General features: G+C 37.3%; 3 protein-coding genes across 4 annotated transcripts in view; 1 reads left to right on the forward strand and 2 right to left on the reverse strand.

The window, feature by feature from the left end:
- Positions 1-9,612, reverse strand: LOC113665032 (histidine--tRNA ligase, cytoplasmic). 2 transcript variants are annotated; one of them, XM_027180693.2, is made up of 15 exons: positions 9,336-9,612; positions 6,206-6,306; positions 5,598-5,687; positions 5,074-5,193; positions 3,963-4,058; positions 3,669-3,794; positions 3,285-3,392; positions 3,049-3,147; positions 2,508-2,729; positions 2,022-2,127; positions 1,678-1,760; positions 1,364-1,429; positions 1,034-1,147; positions 385-531; positions 1-273 (listed from the first exon to the last, which is right to left on the reverse strand). In XM_027180693.2, exons 2-15 carry the CDS (start codon positions 6,296-6,298, stop codon positions 199-201), a joined length of 1,545 nt encoding a protein of 514 aa, XP_027036494.2. In that variant the 5' UTR covers positions 6,299-6,306; positions 9,336-9,612; the 3' UTR covers positions 1-198. The 2 variants fall into 2 exon arrangements, with proteins under 2 accessions (XP_027036494.2, XP_027036489.2); XM_027180688.2 differs by lacking the exon at positions 6,206-6,306 and having other exon boundaries at positions 9,336-9,517.
- The window catches only part of LOC113665007 (anoctamin-7), a 13,619-nt gene continuing 1,079 nt past the window's right edge, over positions 9,509-22,048 (forward strand). The window contains exons 1-19 of the mRNA XM_027180660.2: positions 9,509-10,892; positions 11,145-11,217; positions 11,374-11,474; positions 11,567-11,636; positions 12,041-12,286; positions 12,415-12,487; positions 14,345-14,472; positions 14,821-14,900; positions 14,982-15,023; positions 15,134-15,223; positions 16,221-16,373; positions 16,490-16,526; positions 16,623-16,732; positions 16,837-16,988; positions 17,224-17,372; positions 20,810-20,832; positions 20,925-21,054; positions 21,326-21,552; positions 21,679-21,759. Of these exons, the coding sequence (XP_027036461.2) occupies positions 10,308-10,892; positions 11,145-11,217; positions 11,374-11,474; positions 11,567-11,636; positions 12,041-12,286; positions 12,415-12,487; positions 14,345-14,472; positions 14,821-14,900; positions 14,982-15,023; positions 15,134-15,223; positions 16,221-16,373; positions 16,490-16,526; positions 16,623-16,732; positions 16,837-16,988; positions 17,224-17,372; positions 20,810-20,832; positions 20,925-21,054; positions 21,326-21,552; positions 21,679-21,759 (2,550 nt within the window). The 5' untranslated portion in view covers positions 9,509-10,307. The remainder of the gene's footprint in view (positions 10,893-11,144; positions 11,218-11,373; positions 11,475-11,566; positions 11,637-12,040; positions 12,287-12,414; positions 12,488-14,344; positions 14,473-14,820; positions 14,901-14,981; positions 15,024-15,133; positions 15,224-16,220; positions 16,374-16,489; positions 16,527-16,622; positions 16,733-16,836; positions 16,989-17,223; positions 17,373-20,809; positions 20,833-20,924; positions 21,055-21,325; positions 21,553-21,678; positions 21,760-22,048) is intronic.
- LOC149035880 (uncharacterized) lies at positions 19,370-20,086 on the reverse strand. The gene is made up of 2 exons (XM_089192442.1): positions 19,841-20,086; positions 19,370-19,727 (listed from the first exon to the last, which is right to left on the reverse strand). The coding sequence occupies exons 1-2, from the start codon at positions 19,939-19,941 to the stop codon at positions 19,370-19,372; spliced, it is 459 nt and encodes a 152-aa protein (XP_089048568.1). The 5' UTR covers positions 19,942-20,086.

Genomic DNA, 22,048 nt, shown 5'->3' on the forward strand with positions numbered 1-22,048 from the left:
TTAGAAGAACCTATTTATTGTCTTTTCTTTCTTCAGGTGTACACTGCATTTGCGTTAATTCAACCCTGAAAACAAGGGAGCAGCAAGATGCGATTTATTTCTGGTTAAACTCTTAAATTTATTTGCTATTGTGCTAAGTTTTCGTCTTTAAGGAAGCAGTTGTTTGGAATTCAATGTCTTTTCAAACTTGTTAACTTTTTATTCTGATTCTGCTTCAATTACTGTGCACCGTCTTTTGATCACATCACACAATTCTTCCCGTTTTATTAGAGCCTGAAAATGGTAAATATAATCAACGTTTCAGTGAGGCATCTAGAAAAGTGTTCAGAAGCAAAGTATAAAGCAAAAAGCACGAAAGATATTTTCGTAAGAACATTTTCTGACCTCTTCTCTGGAAGCCATGTCTCTTAGAGTTACAACTCCTTGCAGGAGCTCGCTTTCACCAATCACCACACAAAACGGGACTCCATTTTCTTCACAGAACTGAAACTGATTCAGCAGTTTGGGATTCTTCTTGTAGAGTAATTCAGCCTACGAAAAATGAAGAAACAAGATAAAAAGACAATATGGTTAGCTATGAATGAGAGTTCTCATGCAAGCTACTTGAAATACGGGGGGAAAAACCACGAACGTTCACAAAGGGGTCAAGAACAAAGCGAGCGATGAAAGATTCAGTCGAGTTCCAACCAAAGCTTGACATATGTTTCAGTCTTGCCTGCCCTTGGAATCTCATCAGTTGGGATTCAAAAATGTGGAAAAAAGGCCATACCAAATGAAGTATAAATGAGCTGACAGCTTTTCTGGATGGTAGACCAGTATCGTTCATTTCACTACCTTTCCACAACAAGTTAGTCGTTGAACTGATTGCAAGAGCACGCGCAGTAGTCAGTTGAAAATCCTTGCTTTTCACCAATTCAAAACACAAAAGTTTAAATATAGAAAAGTCTTGTGTTCATGCCGATCAAATTACAAAAACTCAGCTCAACAAGGTCTGCCTACTTTAAGATAATTACTATCCTTGAGAAATCTTTACCTTAATTCCTGCCTGCCACAACTGGTTGACTAGTTTTAATCGTTCAGACAAGAGATTTTTTTGTCCCGACGCCACTAATACTTGTGTTTTAGTTGTCCGCACTTTACCTGCTGCCTGAAACACAAACCACAAGTTTGAAACACATCACAACTAATGTCAATGGAGCTCCTCAAAAGTAAATTTCCTCAGTCTTCAATAAATTCTTCACGAAAAGAAGATGCTTCTGTGAAATCTTCAGTGAGTCAGCTATTTAAAATAACTTAGATGTGAGCAAGTCCGCTTTGAAATAACTAAGAAGCGCCTTAATTAATATTTAAATACCATTTTTACCTTAGCTTTAGCCTCAAGAATGGAAAATATTCTTTCTATTCCTATACTAACTCCAACGCAAGGCACCTGAAAAAACAAATCAACAGTAGTTACATGCGGTACGCGGTGAGATGGGACAAAAATTATGGAGCTTCATTTAACATACGCCACTTCTTAAGAGAGCACTCAGTTAAGGCTCAAAACTCGTCACTATCCTCAGAGTCGTTGAAAAACTCAATGATTAATTTCAAACTAAGTACTTTAAGTGTGAATGAGCGTAGTTGACAAGTGATAACCACTAAGGATCCGTCACGTGTAATAAGCTACTGTTTCACCTTCCTCCCTTTGGGATCAAACATTCCGACCAGGTTGTCATAGCGACCGCCACCAGCCACCGACCCAACTCCTACAGGCTCACCTAACAAAAAACACAATCATGGAATAAGACTGATTTATGGCAACTACAGTGATCACTGTTTCTTGGACAGCATCAGATGACCTTTCAGGACTAAAGAAAATGAATGAAACTGTTTTGCACTCTCATTGCTGATAAATAATCTTTGTCTAACATCAGCCCTGATAACATCTTTTCATAGTAAATCTTCTTGCTTTTACAATTTTGAACCTCTGATTTGTTATTAATGTTAGTGATTATGTTGTACAGTACATTAAGTTTTACCTTTAGCTGCTTTTCCTAAATCTGGTTGTTTTCCTGTTAATATTGCTTCATATATCACACCAGTGTAATAGTCCAATCCTCTGGCCAGACTCAGATCAAATGACACCTGAAATGGGAATAAATTTTTCTCAAAGAACAAAACATGACCCCTCTCTCTTTTAAGGTGTTCAAGTGATTTCTTGAGAAAATATTTCTTGCCAAGATGAAATGCATAAATATAAACAGGACTGATACAATAATGACTGCCATAAATATAAACAGGACTGATACAATAATGACTGCCATAAATATAAACAGGACTGATACAATAATGACTGCCATAAATATAAACAGGACTGATACAATAATGACTGCCATAAATATAAACAGGACTGATACAATAATGACTGCCATAAATATAAACAGGACTGATACAATAATGACTGCACACAGAGTAGAGGTTGCAGAGACCTATCATAATGACATGTCACTGCTCATAGAACTAACCTTATCTGTGATGTCAAACAATCCCACAAATTGGAGAAGAAGTTTCATGTCATCTAATGCAGCCTTAGCACTCTTGTTTTTACTGAGAGCTTCATCTGCTGACAGTGATTCTACTAGTTCCATTCCTCCCTTAAGTTTCGCATACTCTCCTATCTTGTCTGCCACACTGTGATCCAGTCCCTTCTCTCCCACCATTTCGGCCTTCACCTCTTCCCAAGGAAGCTGTGTGTAGTGAAGAAACAAAACAGTACAGATATTTAAACAATTTTCAGTTGAGAGGAAGAAGGTGCCACATTTGAGACCAACAATCTACTCTTTCTCTATTGAATAACCTTTTCACTCATTTTCCACTTAGCGTGCTGATAAGGTCTCTGTAGCTCAGTTGATAGAGTTGAGCTTAAAAACCTCTTGAGAAATTCAGAATGTTTGACACTTTCCAACTTTTGAGTCACAAGAACAAAACTACTCAGCCTTTCGTTATTCATGATTAGCCAAATATTTCTATGTATAATAAATCTATTCTTTGCTTGAATTAACCCACCTTGTCCAGTTTATCAACGGCCGAACAAATTGATCGGAACTTCTCCTCAGGCACCCCACAAACAGCAAACATGCCGTCAAGCAACTGACGATGATTCACCTGGAACAGTCAGAACAAAAGCACTGAGAAGCTGTTCAATAAAATCCAAGAATGGCCACATAGATTAAATTCTAAATAAAGTTTTCAACAATCAGGCAAATGCATCTCTTAGCATTAAAAACTATTAGAAGTGATACCTTGATGGTGAAGTCTCCAAGTTTTAAGTCTGTAAGTATTTCTGATACAATCTTTACACATTCTGCATCAGGAATCATAGCATCATATTGCCCAGCAATGTCAATATCCTGAAGAAATGTAACAGCCATGATGACAAAATTTTTCTTAATAGTGAGTGATTTCTTAGCAGAGCATGATAAGCTTAGATAAAACTACAAGTGATAAAGAGAGATAAACATGATGAACAGAAAGAAACCGTTTCACAAAAGGCCAGGTTTTTGCACATTGCAGCCAAGGAAAAGCCGTATCTGATCTCATTGTGGACAAAGATCATATCTGCCACCTCTAGTTTTCCTGTCTAACTTTGAATAGTGTAACAATTTGATGATTATGATGCTACTTACACATTGATAAAATTCCCTGTAACGTCCTCTTGTCATGGCTGGATTGTCTCTCCGATACACTTTGGCAATATGATATCTTTTCATTTTGTCAATTTTATTCATAGCAACGTATCTTGCAAATGGTACCTGAGAACTTTATTAAGGAGCCAAAAATATTTACAATAAACCTTAAGTTAATCAAAGTGCTCCATTCTTTTGGGGCCAATTGAAACTTACCCCACTTTCAAATGCCAGCAAAGAAAATTATCATCTTCCTTGAAAACAGACTTTCCACAATTCAATTGTAAAAGATACTGTTAAGTCATATCTCAATGATAACAACTCTCCTCCTTGGTCTGCAAGATCATAAATCAGCTTGGAGTCCTCACCATATTTCCCTGTTAAAGTTTCCTATAAGGAAGACAGAATCTATTACTTCTACAAGTAAAATCACTTCACAATGTAATGTGATCCTTTAAATGATGATAGTTACTCCTGAAAACATAATTATGCAAGAATCAATAGTAACTGACATGTTGACAACCAGGAAAGTCATCATCAGACTCTAATAATGACTTCACTTTGCCATTACCTTGTTTAAAAATAACCTTTCTCCATTCATTAAAGGACATTGTGGACTGCCACTCCCAGTAGCAAATTATTTAATGTTGAAAAATACTGCTCCCACACAATAGAAAATACAATAACAAACATAAGTTTACAAAACCCAGTTTAAGAGCTTTTAGGCTGGCAAGAACATACATATCTCAATTAAAATGTGAAAAACTTGAAACCAAACCAGATAAACTGGATCTGGGCTGGCGAAGGAGTTTTTCCCCCAGTCACACCAGGCTTAGTGTTGGTCCTATGGTGCACCAGATATTTACAAATTTGGTGTGGGAACATACTCACAAGCTACCCACAAAATATCCAGCAAAAACACACAAGACCATTATGATCAACAGATGTTTTTATCCACACCAAGGAGAAGGATTGCACAAAATTATCTAAGCCTAGTGTCAACATAGTCGCAATGCGTCACATGCTGCTGAAGGTGTAAAATTATGCAGCTCATGTGTATGTTGGACAATTTCCTAGCTCATACTGCATATCACCACACCAGAATTAGTTCACTAACATTGTAAAAGTTGAAGGAGAAGTAACCAATTTTCACAGTACACATTAGTTTGTAGTCCAACTGGTGTAGTTTTTACTGTTCAACAAGTACTAGATGAAGTATCTAATATATGCATTAAATTATCATTATCTCATGACTGTAAGTAATCAATTGTGCAATGTAGCTTGATGTTTTACCTGAAAAAGTAACACAGTAAGTAAAGGTTCAACAAATTATGTAAGGAGAGTCTGGCTCTCACCACTTAAAAATATATCATTATTCTACTTTGTGAGAAGATTATTATGATACCTTCATTTCAAAGACTGGTGTATCAATCTGTTCAGCTCCATGTCTTTCAAAACAGCCAACAATTGCTTTAAATGCTTCAGCTCTAACAGCCATTTGCGTTGGTGTATAGTCACGAGTTCCCTAAAATTACAGAGACCATTTACACAGCTGACAATAGAAAACAACAACTTGAGCTAATAATTAACACTTAAAAAAGAGTAAAGCTGTCAGAGAAAAGAAATAAAGCAATAGTGATGTTTGAAAGTCTGATTCAGAGTTGATCACAGGTTAACAAACACCACAAAACCCTGCAGTACAACTTTCATCATTACTCTCCCAGACATTAACAGTCACACATGTCCACAATATGAGAACAGTTGACAATGTCTTGGTTGTCTGGGGAAAAGACTCAACAAGTATAAGCAGTCTCTTAAGCAAAAAAAGACAATAATCTGATGTTTTGCTCAAAGAGCACTAATGTAAGAAAGCACCTTGCCCATTTTGTTATTCTCAGAATTTTTACATGCTTTTCAACTGCAATATACCTTTGGTGTCTTGAGAACAAATTTCTGACTTCCTTGCTCATTATCAATCTTCTTCTTGAGTTCCACTAATTTAGCTGTTTCTTCCTTAATCTGTTTCCAAAAAGAAAAGGGAATAGCACTTACATCAATATCTGGAAGCTTAAACTGGCTTGGAAAATACACAAGGTGGTTACCTCCATATTATAATGACATTTGTACAAGTTAAATGGAGATTTCATTTAATGATTCTTAAATAGATTTTGTTATTCAATTGTAAACTGCATGCTTTTTAATTTTTATCAACTTTTGTGTATTTTTTACTGGTCACCGACTGATATCAGTCAATCACTATTGATTGATTGACAGGTCTTAAATCAGGTTAAATAAAGTTATTATTATTATTACATCATTCTCCATAAAAACCAGAAGCCTGATTTAAAATGTCAACTACAAACCACTTGTATCATTCTGTGACTGTTAAATAAAAACATATAGGCATAGGATCATGAACATATACCTTACAGATCTAATATTTGTAGAAAGCTAAAAATTCTTGAGTGACTGAAATACTTTTGCCAGAGACAAAGTCTTGAAACTGGGTTTGTATAAAGTATCAAACTGTCACTGACCTTGCTGTCTAGACAGTAAGAACAGGAAAACGAGGAACCTCGCAACAATTTAGGTACAATAAGAATGTTCCTCAACAATTTAAAGGACATCATCACAATGTCTGGAAACAGAAACCAAGTGTCACTAACATTCTTATAGCTTAACATGTTTGGCAAGACCTCCCTTGAAGATAATATCATTTTGTCCACTTCCTGTTTAATCCATTGCCCCATTTTTGTGTACTTCTTAAAATATCTTACAATATAGAGATTTACCAAGGCCTTCAAAAGAAATTCCAGTTATGCACACCACCAAGAGTGTACCACAATTATTAGATGGGAAAACCAGAAAAAAACAAAGCTGCTAACAATGCTGCACTTTAAGTTGGGAGCTCTGAGAATATACAAAATATTTTGTTCTGGTGTTCACATATACATTTATTATGAAAGAATGAATAACTCCCTGTGAGACAAAGAATAATACATAATATAGCTCCTAATATCTTGTTTAACACTAGCGTCAAGAGTTCTCATTGGATGGTGTAATATTACATGAAAGGAAAGGCTAAAGGATGAACTTTACTACTCAAGGGCTTACTGAAACAATTAGATTTTCAGTCATAATAAATCACACTCCAGTTTCTCATAAATGACATCACACTTAAAAAGTCAAAGAATATCAGCATGCATATGCAAGATTTCAACCAATTATCATATTATAACATGTTATAACAAAGGTGGAACCTGGGCACCAGCATCTGGATACATAAAGTATCAGTACCCTCTAACACATGTACCTTCCCATGGGGCACATGGGATTTTTCATTTATTTTCTCTTATATGGGAACCCTAATACATATTTATGAAAAGAAAGCCCTGAAAATTAAACACCCTTCAGATTTAGGTGCTATTTGACAAGCGTATAGTATTTTATATGTCATAATTGTGACCCTCCACAGGATTTCAGGAAATAAGGTGAACACACGCACACAGCATGCTTGCACGCTAAAACAAAAGAACTAGCTTTTAACACATTAGCTGCGTGTTAGGTACTTGCCTCATTAACTTCAAAACCATTGTCTTGCTTCATACGGTAGAAACAAAGGAATGTGTTAAGATCTTGCTTCCACCTTTGCACAACATAACACAGTGACCATGCCAATTTTATAACAAGCCTCTTAAGGCTTAAGTTGCTATTGACTAGTGCAGGAAGCATGTTGTAGGCTCCTGACCGATTTGATACTCAATATCCAGAGCAACTTTGGTCCCTAAATTGCCAAACATAAAGGAATATCTTGACTTGTTGTCCATCATTTATCACTTGTTGTCCATCATTTAAAACTGTCTTTGAGTTCTTCCCTTCATTTTCAAATTCGCTGTTTTCTTAAAAACAGCTTGCAAAACACGAGCCGAATGAGCAACTTCCTCTACTCTTGAAATCATGCATGAACTTTTGAAGGTGGCAAGCACAAGCTTTTTAGAATAATAAGAGTGAACCTGGTATAATGCAAAGAAAATGGCTACTTCATTGAGGGTAAGCTGCATTCTTACCATGTCTCTCTGTTCTTCTAGTCTCCGAGTTAAAAAGTCTGAGAATTCATGACTTTGTGATTGCATTTTGAAACTTGAAAATGAATGGCTATGAAGTGTTTGTTAGTTTCTTTCCACATGGAAACATTTTGTAGTGTATATGGCATAACTATGGAAACCAAAAGCAAGTGAATGCACGCACAGGGTCCAGAGGAGTTTGAAACTTAAAGTTTGCAAACTAAATAACTTGTTAATAGCAGAGCTCACAGAGTATAGCCCCATAATTATAAAAAATAGTAGTAACCCATTAAGCTGAAAAAATTTGATTGTATAACTGTAGAACCATACAAGGTGCTACTTTTAAAATGGGTGGTCAAATGTACCGCAGGCACACCAATGCCACGGCTTTGTCCAGTAGTCCAGTGGTCAGTGCACTGGGCTCTGAGTCGGACAACCCAGGAAAAAAAATGCGAGCTCTGCTTTTAGGCTTGGCTAAATCTATATGTTATCTTCAACTATGTTGATTTTAATTATCTTCACTTCACAGTTGCATCGTACAAGGTATATACTGCAGTGCTAAAGGCTAAGAGCTCATAAGATGCAAAGATTGGCATACAGTAAATAATACCCAGCTTTGCTCGGAGAGTTTTGTTTTACGCTGGCTAACTAGCAGTCATTTATTTTAAAAATGCTGATTTGCATAGAGTGATGAACAGCAACCATGCCGATTAGGAGACATGGAGCCAGAAATGTGTTGCTAAAGGATTCACAAAGATTCGGTTCTGGGCTTATCAACTGTGTGAAGCAATAAGGATTTATATTTTACAAGACAAGAATTAAGTTTTATAAAGTAATTCATGTGTTCAAACTACGCTCCTCTGGACCTTGAGAAACACGTCATGCTCACTGAGTTCCTTGTGAAATTCCTGAGGGAAAGAGCCGTGATTTGCCGTGAATGTTTCCTTTTCTATTACAACTTTCGAATAGGACGGAAGATCTTCATCATTTTCGCTTATATTCTGTAAGTAATATACTTTACAAACACCATTCTTACAGTTAAGAAGCTGAAAAACACAAGTCACAAAGTAAGCTGGATTGTACAAGATAGGCTAGAGTGTTACGGAAACAAAGGAACTTAGCGTGTTAAAAACAAAACAAAAACATGAAGCGTGTTGTAGAAACAAATCTCTACCGTGTTAGCCAAATATGAACAATGGCTACGAACAAGCTTTCCAAACTCAACTGTTTTTATGCGCATAAACGCACGGTAAGTGTATCATGCCATTAGCGTGTGAGCGTGTTATAACTTGCCTTATGCGTGCGTTCACTTGATTCCCTGAAACACTATGGAGGGTTACAGCTGTGCAATGCAACTTATTGCATCAAAACTTATAAAGAATATCCACAGGTCAAATAATATCGAGAAAGAAGAGATTTTTCATATTTTCACAGAAGCGGACAATTAACTACTTTTCCATTCTCAAATTGATCAGTATACTGTGTGCACAAAAAAATTTCTTCCACATTTTAGCACGTAACCACGTGTATTCTCTTTGATTCATGATACCCAAGGAATCTTTGTTCTTTCATTTAGAAGAAGACGAGTTAGTCATACATTTACCTTGTTTTTAACTTCATCTGTCTGTTCTTCAAGTTTTAATTTTCTTATTTGTTCTCCTTGTTCTTTGATTGCTTCCTGAATTTCAGTCCTTGAACTTGGACTCTCTTTACACGCCATTTTTAAATTTATGGTCAGCGGATTCCTAAAACAAAGCTAGGTATCATGTAACACGCATCTATACTCCGAATTTTCCCGAAGTTGTTTGTTTTTTTCCGAGGATTAGTCGGATACATCTTGTTCTGTACACTTTGGTCAATTTTCAGTACTATACGTTTGCAGCAGAGGAGAATTTGTAATCTTGGAAATATTTACCTTGTGGGCACTGAAGGGCTCAATGTTGCTTAATGTTTTGACTTGATATTCCGTCGCTTAGGTGACGTTGCTGTGCCACCCACTAAGCAACCACGACATTACAACACAATTTCTCTGAAAGGATCTTCTAATTCTTGTAAATGAGCTCGCTGCAACTGATCTAGACTGTGTTGGTTAATTCACTGGAGAATGAAAATGAAGAAATTTGATGACAAGAAGTGGTTTACTGTAAGAAGGGGTTGATTGTGTTTTACCGTAGAGGAGGGTTCCTTTACTCAGTCCATTGAAGCAACTAACCCAAGAGCAACTGCAGTACATCGAGAGCACTGAGTGTTGTGTGATTATTGCCACTAGAGAACAACTTACGCACCTTGGATAGAACTCACAAAACTGTTCTACTTCTGTACAGAGCTTTTTGAACAGATCTTGATTCTTTATTAAAGATCACAACATTGGTAATTCTCAGACTGATCAATTTGCGGTGTGGTTTAGGGTTGGCAACAGACAGCGAGTAAACAGAAAATCGCAGTATTTTGCTCATTGAGGACCATTTCATTCTAGCCAAAGATCAGTATCACCATCACTACGGAAGTTTTTTTTTTTTTCCGTGAAGAAATTATAACCCAAGTATATGGTACTTTGTGTGGCAATTGAAAGGACATGGCTGAGTTGGATGGGAACGACAAGGACAGGATATTAGAGGGTGATGGAACTGTCCCAAAGGTTCGGGAGAAGAAGAAAAAGAAAAAGGCAAAAAATTCAAACTCTAATGATCATTTGCCATTTTCAGAGAGGCAAAATGGTGGAATTTTGCGACAGGTTTCAAGTAATAGTGACGGAGAACAACCGAAGCGCGTTCAATTGGCGCTTGAACCAGTGGCAAGTCGAGAACAATTGATTCAAATCCACGAAGAACTAAATAGTCCCCATCCCATATCACGAGCAGAAATCAACCGGGATGAAAAAGATTTGAGGAAACTTGCTTTGCATCTAGCGATGAGTAAATCAGAGGAGGGGAAAAACAGCAAATATCTACATCACGATTATGTCTTAGTTCATAGAACAGGTGATAATCGAAATCTGCACGAGAAACTGAGAAAGAAATTCGAGGCTGAACTTCATCTACAGGGGCTCAGGGTGGAACGAAAATACACTTCAAACAAGACATTTGTGATATTGCATTGTTCATTTGAGAGACTATGTGAAGAAGCGGAACATGTCTCTTTGGAAATGCCTCTTGCTGGGGTAAGCCAGTCCATCTCTATTAAACAGCCATGTTTAATAAGAATGCATTGTTTGGAAAAACGTTAGCCTTCAGCTGATTTTATGATAAGAGAAGGGGAAGTTATCACTTCTAATGAAGGCGGCTAAGATAATTAGATATCAGGTAGAGGAAGACACACAAAACTGAAATAGCAAAGTATCATTCTGTAGTCTTGATTATTATACAAAATTAAGGATGCTGCAGGTTATTAAATTTTTATCTCTTGTTTGCAGTATGTTGTTCCAGAGACATCAAGAAACAGTTTATGGAAACAATTTTGGGATAATTTTAAAACTGATGATGAAGGTATTTTTGTAACTGATTATTTAAAATTAAGGATGCCTGGTGATATTATGAATTTTTTCTGCATCTGAAAAATGCTTTAAATTGAGAGATTAAATTGAAAATCAGTTTGCTTCCACTTACATTGTGATTAAAATGATGCTTGTGTCTTTCTTGCAGTTGATTTTGTCAGTGCACCATTCTGTGTTTCAAAATCTCAAATTTATGAGGGAGTAGAAAATCCAGACACATTCTTCAGACCAGCTCTTAGATCACTTTTGGTGGGTAGAAATCATCAATGCATACTTTGTAGAGTGACATTAAATTTCAAGTAATGTTTCAATTAATTTTATAAATTTATTCAATTGTATAGGTTCACCATATTTTAACAGATTTAGATGTCAGAGACAAAGAAAGCAAACGTCTTGGTCAGAATGCACAAGGTCAACCTTTATATTTTGTTCTCACATTTATAAGAAGATCCAGTGAAAATTTTATGAGCTGAAATCTGATTGATAATCCTCTTGATTGTTGTTATTCTTTATGCTGTGTTTATGATGGCCCCTCAAGCGTAAGAAACAATCTATCAATGGGCAATCAAACTGTTATTAGGTTATCAAGCTGGTTACATTGCATTTGATATTTTTTGCTATGTTCATTTCACATCTAAAATCATTCAACGGTTGCTCAAATTGAAATCATTAGTGACAAGTGTTCTAGATGTTACAAAAAGGAAAATGAGGATGTAATTGCTTTGGGGAAAACTGTTCTATTTGCCTCAGATATATGCACTGTGCATATGGACTGTGCACTGTGTCTGTGTTTATGGTTCATGGTCTGTTTTTAGGTCTTGGGTACATGCTCATGGAAGAAGCATACACTGATGCATTCATTCTACATGAAAAGTCTGAATATGATTCTGAGTTTCCACTGGCCGATGCTGGTGATGATCATAGTTTTCCACATGGTCAGGATATTGCTGATCCTCGCAAAGCCCTGCATGACACATGGCTCAAGCATTTCAGATATCAGCCTCTCTGGAAAATAAGGAATTATTTTGGAGAAAAAATCGCCCTCTATTTTGGCTGGCTTGGTGAGTGATCTGTGGAAAAGTTTTGGGTGAATTTTGCAGAACCCTTAAATTTAATGGCACAGTGAATAACCTGATTATAAATACATTAATAATTTTGTCTTATCTTTAAATTGTTTTTTACATTTCAGGTTTGCTTACCATGTCACTTGTCATACCCATGCTACTGGGGTTGGCCATTTTTCTTTGGGGACTTAGTGTTGCGTAAGTAATTTTCCAAGTTGATCATTAATAAAAACAGTTTCATATGTTAGGTTCTTGTGTTTTATCCAAGCACCATAAGGGATGATATAACAAGTATCAAATGGTACTAATGCACACTTTGCCATAATGAGATTGCAAAAAGTTGTGTTAATACAACAATTCCTTCTGTGTCCTTGTAGTAAGCTGTAAACCAAACATGTGTTTATTTCCGCCATGAATAAACTACTTTGTGGGGAATATACAGTGTAAAACACACCCACAATTCTTGCTTAAGGAGGCAGTTTTCAGTGATGACTTTTATTTCAATTTTGTTTTGTGGGCTTCTAACCTTGTGCAGCATGCTTACTTAACATGTAGGTTTTATAATTCCATTCTTTCTAAAGACACGTCATGTCCATGTAATCACAGAACTGTACTGCATGTATGGATTGTACATTTATCTGCAACTTTGATTCCTTGAGAGTGAGATGTAATCCTAATTATTCTCTCTTTGTGTTCCAATATTCTAGGTACATGAATGACTAACATATGAAAAATATCTTCATTTGTCCCACCTGATTGATGATCCTTATAAATTATGGTTACAAAATTTGACCAGTTGTGAAGGTTCTTTCCAAATCTTCTTTCCCTCGCAGGAAGAAAATTATTTCTGATAGCTGTTTACCTTTGACATATTGTCTTCATGGCACGTGGTCTCCCCTGTTTTACCCAAAATATACTGCTTTCTTTGCCTTGCAATCTGTTGATCTCTTCCTTACTGTGTGTGCATGGCTTTGTTTAAGAGTCTTGGACTTACTCATGGTCAAACTCGAGCTGGGTAGACCTCTCTTCTTCTTTCCCTCAACTAGCACTCTTCAACTCTTTAGAGATGTACATATAACAGAATTTGGTAGGTGAGTTGTTTACTGGGGTCACCTTCTGTTTGTTTCTTTGTAGTGGATTGACATTTTCTTTTACCATGTTATTCTTCTCACCTCAAGTTAACTCATTCTTTTCTTTTGTTTTAAAGAGTTGACTTGATCTCAGAAAATCCTTTCTCAATTGTCTTTGTCAATTGTTACACTAAAGTTTAAGTTCTTAATTGAACTTTCACAAATGTTTGTTCATGCATTGTCGCTGCCTCATACTCCTTACATAGTATATCCTTCATTCTTTACATGTTGTAATTGTCAAAAAGTCCTTAATAAGTACTCTTATCTGTGCTAGTGGCAGACTTTTCAACAACTTCAAAGGAATTCATTCATAGTCTCAACCCTCTAACCTCTCCTAATACTGTTAACCACTGTTCATTATTAATCAACCATTTGAGGACATTCTCCAATCACTAAATACCTGAGTCTCTTACAGTTTTGAGACTTCAAACAGCATTGGTTATTAGTGCTTTTCTTCGCTCATATTGATGTAAACAAAGTTTTTTACACTGATTGATCTTGAGATATTTATGACATAATTTCTCAATGGCTTTTTGGATAATTTCCAAGCAAATTTGCTGAAGTCAGAAGTCTTTTTTTTTTTTTTTTGAAGTCTTTTCTTTGCTCATATTGATGTAAACAAAGTTTTTTACACTGATTGATCTTGAGATATTTATGACATAATTTCTCAATGGCTTTTTGGATAATTTCCAAGCAAATTTGCTGAAGTCAGAAATTCCTTCTATTGGTCTTCCCTCTTAAGTCTATTTGGTTAATTTTAAATGGTGTTTATTCAAATGTGGCAACCCTTCTCTCCGTTTATCCTGTATGAAAAACTATTTTTAAACTTACTTGGCTTTGGTCAGGAGGACATGCTGGGTAACAAATTGTGTAAATTAGTTTAATCAGAAGATGATCTACATGTTTCTTTATCTCTTTGTTATAGAATAGAAGATAATCCTTTAGGTGAGAAGGATGAGAATACAACATCTACCTCCACCTTAACAGCTTGGGCAAAGAATGCATTTGACAATGATGCTACACCCTTCTTTGCGTTAATAATATGCTTGTGGGGTAAGTTTCATTTTGGAAACATAATTGTAAGATAGACTTGGTTTATTTAAGTGTCAATGTTTTTAGCATCTACATGTAGGTGCCAGCTGGACATATGACAGGTAAGTAAATAAATCTCGTACAGCTATAAACGCAACGCAAACCTGATTTCTTTTTATAGAGCATTAAAGGGGTCGAAGTTGAGTCCGCAGCCATCAAGAAATAAATGAAACTGGGTGTCAGATTGGAAGTTTTGATGACCAAATTTCAATCCGGCACCCTAAAACCTGACACTTTGTTTGTTACTTTGTTTTTGTCTGTAAATTATCGTATTAGTTCTGTGTTCATAGGCATGTTTACTTTTGGCAGGTACATTTTTTTTGGAGCGATGGAAACGAACAAATGCCAGACTATCATACCAATGGGATGTTGATACGTTCGAAGAACAGGTACCCTGTATATGGAACAAGTTTTGCTCTTCCTTTCCACTGTGAACATCTTCTAACACTGTCATTATGTAATGTTTTCAGGAGCCAAATCGCCCACAGTATTATGGAACTGTCATCAAGAAGGTAAGATTTTCGCACATCTTCGTTGGGAAATTATTGCACCATGAAATTATTACGTCATGAACTCTTCTTTAATGGTAAATTTGTATGTGTTGTTGTTGCTTTTTTTTCAGGACCCAGTAACAGGAGAAGATATCTCAGTTTATCCAGCTTTAAGAAGATTTTTCAAGATGATGGGCTCATTTGGGGTCATGCTCTTTATGGTTCGTTTATGTTTTCTTCGTCTTTAACTAAAGATCAGCTTTGCAAATAAGCTTAACATGCTGAAGCGCAGCTTGTTCTTACCAAGACCCATGCTACTGGACTTATACTTTAAAGTAATCTACCCATCAATTATATATGGTATCACCGTCTGGGGCGGCCTTACTAATAAGGAGGGCCTAATTGCATTAGTCTTTACACTGTAGAGCGGCAAAATTAATTTTTAACTGGCCATGGGATATGCCTAAGTCTGACGTACTAAGCAAAGCTCGATGGTCTTCTATTGAAACCACATATAAAGTTAATTTAGCTAAACTGATGTTCAAAATAGATAAGAAGACTTTACCTATATCCATCTTAGATACCACCGAAGAAGTTGACGTGAATACTAAGAAAAATCTAAGAAGTAATGCCAACATAAAAGTACCAAAATTCAATACATATTACATGAAAAACAGTTTTTCCAGAAGAGGACCTATCGTTTTTAACACACTTCTCCAAGAATCAAATTTAAGAAATATAACCATTAAGCAGCTCTCCTCGTTAGCCTACAAATCAAAGGCACTTTTAAATTTGAACTTTAATTCCATTTCTCCACAGACAGTGAATTTTAAGGACCCCAATTTTAAATATTTTTAGATCTTCTAATTTTGATAGGCTACTTTAACTATTGTATTTTACTACACTTCATTTTATTCCATTTTACGCACGACCCCACAAGCGTGTAGTCGCTTTAACAATTATCGTGTTTAAATAAAGTCTTTGTATTGTATTGTATTGTATTTAATTTTGAGTGGATGTTCATTACACTTGAGGTACTTGGACATTTTTCGCCCCATATTCTGTGAATGATCTGGGTGACTTTTAACAGTGTGTTTCAAAAGTAATTTCACCCAGCAACTACACCACAAAGACCTAATAGCAATTATGAAAGTCTAGACATCAATAATCTTCATGTTCATCTGTTAACGCGAGAGCTTTGTTTGATTCCCTTTTCAGATTTGTTTGGTGTTGGCAAGTGTCGTCGCTGTGATTATTTATCGGGTCATTGCCAGGGTAGATTTGTTCCAAAGCAGAGGAGAAGCAGGCCAGCTGATAGCAAGCGTTACCTCAACATTCCTCAATACTGTTTCTATCATGATCATGGGCAAGGTTTGTATATTACAGATAAATTATCTGTTTAATTTCCTACAGTTTTGTAGCTGAGTGCGCGTGTTGCATGGTAAGGGTGAGTGGTAATAGCAAAATCTTCTTTGTGTTTATTTCAGATTTATCAGAAGTTAGCAGTCTACCTTACGGACTGGGGTGAGTCTGATTTCAGTTAATACGAATGAATTCTTCAAATTCGACCGTAACTTTGTGATTCTGTAAATAAAACTTCTCTGTTTCTTTTCTTTATAGAAAATCACCGGACTCAGACTTCATATGAAGATGCGCTTATCTTAAAGTTGTTTGGATTTCAGTTCGTGAATTCATACACATCGTTGTTCTACATAGCTTTCTTTCGTCAGGTACAGCTTTGAATGGAACTTAAACACCACATGTCATTATTCGTTCCTTTACTAACGTAAATGGCCACCCTTAATCTTTCTTATGTCATCAATTGTTTACCTAGGGTACCAAGGAAAGTGGCGTGATTGGTAAAGGGGAAAACTACAGTGACGAGTGCGGAGAAAACAACGACTGTATGAGTCTTTTATCGCTACAAGTCGCCATGTTAATGATCATGAAACCTCTTCCCAAACTCTTCAGTGATGTCATTAAACCGTGAGTATGATCATTGCTAAAATTTGTATGTATACTGAACATCTTTGTTGTTGAGAAGTCGATGAAAACGCGAGTGACCAAGTCGCGATTGGTTTTAATTTTGCATCTGATTAATTTAGTGAAATTTTAGAGACCAAACCGTAGAGCGAGATAAAATAAAACCCTTGTAATCCCAGAATACTTTCGACGTCCTCAATGTCAAACTGCTGGTAACCTGCTAACTTTGCCTCTGTAGTTGGTTGGTGAGCCTTTGGAGGAGAAAATGCTGTAGCAACAGGGTTTCAGTAAGCGGTGAAATCACAGTCAGTGTAGAAGATTACTTGGAGAGGGAAAGAAATAAAGCTGAACTTGGAGATTTTACACTGTCTGAATACAACGAGAAAGGTACGTCTAGTCTAGAACTCTGTTGTGTCTTATGTACTGCCATAGAATTATTTGCAAGTGAGTTGGTTTCATATTCACTAAGAAACCATGGCACATTTCCTATACGTACTCACTGAATAGTTTTAAACATAGGCGGCCCAAGTTCACGTCTCGAGAAAAAGCCAACGATGAATTCATGAACGCGTCACGCGTTGTGTGACTCGGTGTTAAGTTACGGGAGGAACCGTTGAAAATTTGAACACGTTATAAGGCATAGTATGGGGAACGAAATATGGTCGATTTATAACGATAAATATTTCGAAATCTGAATATTTTACACGTAAAATCAATAAAAACTTACTCGTGCCCTGTGTATCCGTCGAAGTTTCTAGCGATTTCTGCTGTTTTAAGCTTGCTTTACCATCACTGTTAACCATGTCAAAAGACGAAGTCAAGGGCTGCACACTCCGATTTCGACCTTGGTCCACGCGGAGGTGGTTTGCGCCCCGAAAATCCTCCCGATCGGCATTTTTCTCAGCCACACTTTACGATCTAAGATCGCTGCACCCTGGGACATGTCTCAGTACCAAAACTTCACGCGCATTTCGCTGGAAACGAGTGTTTTCTACCTGAATTTCCAAGTTCGCTTCTTTCTGGTTAAGCTTTGAACACGAAGACTGGACACGGCCGCGAAAGAGACTTGGGTACGAGGTCAATTTTCTCTCTACCGCGAGTGGTACGGTCGATTAATGTACAATACTTACCCCATCTCCACAGAGGCAACTCGCCTTAACCTATTGTCCTAATCAACCAATCAGACAGCGAGTCGAAAGTAAAACAGATAAACAACGTACAAAATTTGAATATTCTGTGGGGTTTTCTGTGAGCATCTAAGCTTCGATTATTTTCGCGAAAATGCTATCGAAGAGGAAGAGATGCGGTGAAATTAACGGCGAAGCGAATCAGAAGGTTAAGAGTGGCAAAGTTTCAAGATGAAAATCCTAATATTTCATTTTGGGAACTTTACTGATAAAATCACGGGTGAAAAGCTTATATTAATAGAGAACAAATTTCTTAGTGCGAACCTAGGATAAATATTTAGGTATCATAACTTTTCGCAAGTTTGACGTCGGAATCCGATACGAATATTAGTTTTTCCTACACGTAGATTTCTTGTGAAATTCATGGAGAGGTGAAATATTTCGCCACCTGAAATTGACTGTAATTAAAGCGAACCTGGTATGTGAAGTCTTACATACCGCAATGTAAATACCATTGTCCACATGATGTCCTAACGTCGATTGCATCTACCCTTCCATGCATGGCCTATCAAACTACAATGTTTTGCCAGTTGATGTCACTAGACTTCTGGAAAAATGGAAAAACCCTCAAGATTCGACTCACTCATGAATTACTCATGATCTACCCTCCTAATTTACGTTGGAGTAAATGTCTATTTAGTCACCGGAAATCCATTGTAAAGGACAATAAAATTTCGATTAGCTCGCAGATTGTCAAATGAAGTTCATTGTGTTAGTGTTCATAATTTTCCTTCCTGTGAAAACTCGTTCTTTGTAATATTCAGTAGAGTAGTTTGGTGGTTACTGGCATTTCGTCGATATGAGCGTTCGCTTATCGCACGGACAGGCGGAGGTAGTACGCTTGGCTTGTAAGGGTCATAACTTTTTGGTGACTGGCCAAGGGGGAACTGGTAAGTCTACTGTTGTAAGGGAAATCATAAGCAATCTTCAAGCGGCTGGAAAAAAGGTTTCTGTGGTATGTTCCAGTGGTATAGCATGCACAGTGTACGATCCTGGTGTCGCTTCTACCGTGCATTCCTATTATGGATTGGGAATTGCAGACCTATCATGGGAACAGCTGGTAGAACGATCCACAAAAAATTGCGCTGTCATTGAACGTGTCAAAAAGGCAGATGTATTGATTTGGGACGAAGCCAGTTTGTCAAGCCAGCGAATGCTCGAATTGGTCAATGCGATACACCATCGTCTGAGCGACTTTCATTGTAATCGACCTTTTGGGGGTAGGCAAGTCATTTTAGTAATGTAATGTCCTGGGGCGACACATTCCCTTGTCCAGGTTTGGGGAATTGAAATTTCTTCCAGAGTGAAACCCAACGATTTTCCGATACCACCTTCGGACCTTCTAATATTTAAGTACGCAGCCTTGCGATCGCTTCGTGGTCCACGTTTCACGTGCTTGACTCTTTCACCCCAGAGATCTTTTATGATTTCGCCTAACGTAATTTTCGAAAACGAAGTTAACGATTCGCTATTCTCTTTGTCAGCCACACTGTGGCTGATCACGTCCCTAGCAAAGGTAAGGCTACCTTCAGCATATTCATAATTTGAAATGAACCTGCAACGAAGGAAAATTATATATTTTAAACTGAATTGAATGGATACTGAAATAAACTACACATGCGGACATTCAATTTGTATACCAAAGAAAGCGTTCGGATTTCGACTCACCAAAATTTCCAATAGTGCAAACTTGAAACTTTGCCACTCTTTACTCTCTTCTGATTCGCTTCGCCGTCAATTTCACCGCATCTCTTCCTCTTCGATAGCATTTTCGCGAAAATAATCGAAGCTTAGATGTTCACAGAAAACCCCGCAGAATATTCAAATTTTGTACGTTGTTTATCTGTTTTACTTTCGACTCGCTGTCTGATTGGTTGATTAGGACAATAGGTTAAGGCGAGTTGCCTCTGTGGAGATGGGGTAAGTATTGTACATTAATCGACCGTACCACTCGCGGTAGAGAGAAAATTGACCTCGTACCCAAGTCTCTTTCGCGGCCGTGTCCAGTCTTCGTGTTCAAAGCTTAACCAGAAAGAAGCGAACTTGGAAATTCAGGTAGAAAACACTCGTTTCCAGCGAAATGCGCGTGAAGTTTTGGTACTGAGACATGTCCCAGGGTGCAGCGATCTTAGATCGTAAAGTGTGGCTGAGAAAAATGCCGATCGGGAGGATTTTCGGGGCGCAAACCACCTCCGCGTGGACCAAGGTCGAAATCGGAGTGTGCAGCCTTGACTTCGTCTTTTGACATGGTTAACAGTGATGGTAAAGCAAGCTTAAAACAGCAGAAATCGCTAGAAACTTCGACGAATACACAGGGCATGAGTAAGTTTTTATTGATTTTACGTGTAAAATATTCAGATTTCGAAATATTTATCGTTATAAATCGACCATATTTCGTTCCCCATACTATGCCTTATAACGTGTTCAAATTTTCAACGGTTCCTCCCGTAACTTAACACCGAGTCACACAACGCGTGACGCGTTCATGAATTCATCGTTGGCTTTTTCTCGAGACGTGAACTTGGGCCGCCTATGTTTTAAAGTAACAAATATCAACATTTATCCTGTTGAACCACCTTATTCTATTTATCGAATTCAGTTTTCTCACGGTAATTATCGTTGCTTTTATCTTCACAGTGCTACAGTACGGATTCCTCATGGTAAGGATCAAGACTCCTTTGTGAAATATCAGCTAAAGTTTTTAAATTTTTTGTTTGTGTAGATATTAATTTCAACTGCGTCATCCTTTCAGCTTTTTGCAGCAGCGTTTCCTCTGGCCCCACTGATTGCACTGTTGACCAATGCCATCGACATGAAAGTGGACGCCAGGAGGTTGCTATGGACGAACAGGCGGCCAGTAGCTTTCAGGGCAGAAGACATAGGTTAGTATAGTAGCAATCTTCCTGACTGGTTTTATACCTTTCCGTTTTCTGTGCTCTCCACTAGTTACACATTCTTTGGCTTGTTTTTTTGTTTTTTTTTTCCGTGCCAAGACTAGTTCGTACTGATAGTTTCCGTGTGCTTTACACCAGTTACGAGTATTGGTTTCAGCTTATAGTTCATCTGAGATTTGTTCTGAAATTACAACAAAACAAATCGCTTATTTTAGGACCTGTGAATTCTCTGCAACATTTCCTTTTGTCTCTTCACAAGGCACGTGGTACAGCATTCTAGAATTTCTGAACGTGGCTGGCGTGGTTACCAACTCGTTCTTGGTGGCATTTACGTCATCGTACGGTCGATCATGGGAAGGCGAGCCGTCCAAGACCAACACAACTGAAACCATATTCAACAGCACAACAAACACAACCGAACAGGTTATCATCGTCACTGAACATGTTACAGGACTAAGCAGGCTTTGGCTTATAATTGGATTTGAGGTACGACTATCATCTCTCTTCTTTTTTTGGTACCGGAGTTAGTTGGAGCAAGGTACTGATACGCTTAAACTACAAGGCTTAGGTGTGTTGAAAATTCTCACTTGAATAATTTAATTCTCTTTTCAGCATATAGTGTTTACAATTAAGTTCCTGATTGCCTACATTATACCCGACGTACCTGCCGATGTTAAGATGGCTCTGTCAAAGGTAATAGCTTTATAGTGACATAGTTGTGTCTCAAAGTTTTGATTTGTATGAAAATAGTATGAAACCCTCAAGAAATGGGTTTTTAAAGGAGATGGGCACCAATCAGATGACAACAACCCACAAAGAATGATGCTTAGGAATGGAAAAGAAGAAATAATATTTGCATTAGTGAAATTTGTGAATTTGAAAAATCGGGTTAAATTTTCTGGGGGTGAAAACCGCGACATAGTTACTTCATTGCCTCTAACTTCTACTTCGCTTCTTCGGTGTGCTTTGTGAAAAAAAGTTC

This window comes from Pocillopora damicornis, chromosome 13 (genome assembly GCF_964200805.1).
Source record: "Pocillopora damicornis chromosome 13, jaPocDami1.2, whole genome shotgun sequence".
NCBI lineage: Eukaryota > Metazoa > Cnidaria > Anthozoa > Scleractinia > Pocilloporidae > Pocillopora > Pocillopora damicornis.

Bases quoted from the DNA above. Each gene is read 5' to 3' on its own strand.
- LOC113665032 (XM_027180688.2), bottom strand. From the start codon at position 9,452: ATGGCGTGTAAAGAGAGTCCAAGTTCAAGGACTGAAATTCAGGAAGCA. The intron at 3,393-3,668 runs GTAAGTAGCATC...ACATTTCTTCAG, and splicing joins ACAGGGAATTTTATCAATGT to GATATTGACATTGCTGGGCA. The intron at 532-1,033 runs GTAAAGATTTCT...CATTTTTCGTAG, and splicing joins TGTGGCAGGCAGGAATTAAG to GCTGAATTACTCTACAAGAA.
- LOC149035880 (XM_089192442.1), bottom strand. From the start codon at position 19,941: ATGCTATCGAAGAGGAAGAGATGCGGTGAAATTGACGGCGAAGCGAAT. The intron at 19,728-19,840 runs GTGAGTCGAAAT...CCTTCGTTGCAG, and splicing joins TTGCACTATTGGAAATTTTG to GTTCATTTCAAATTATGAAT.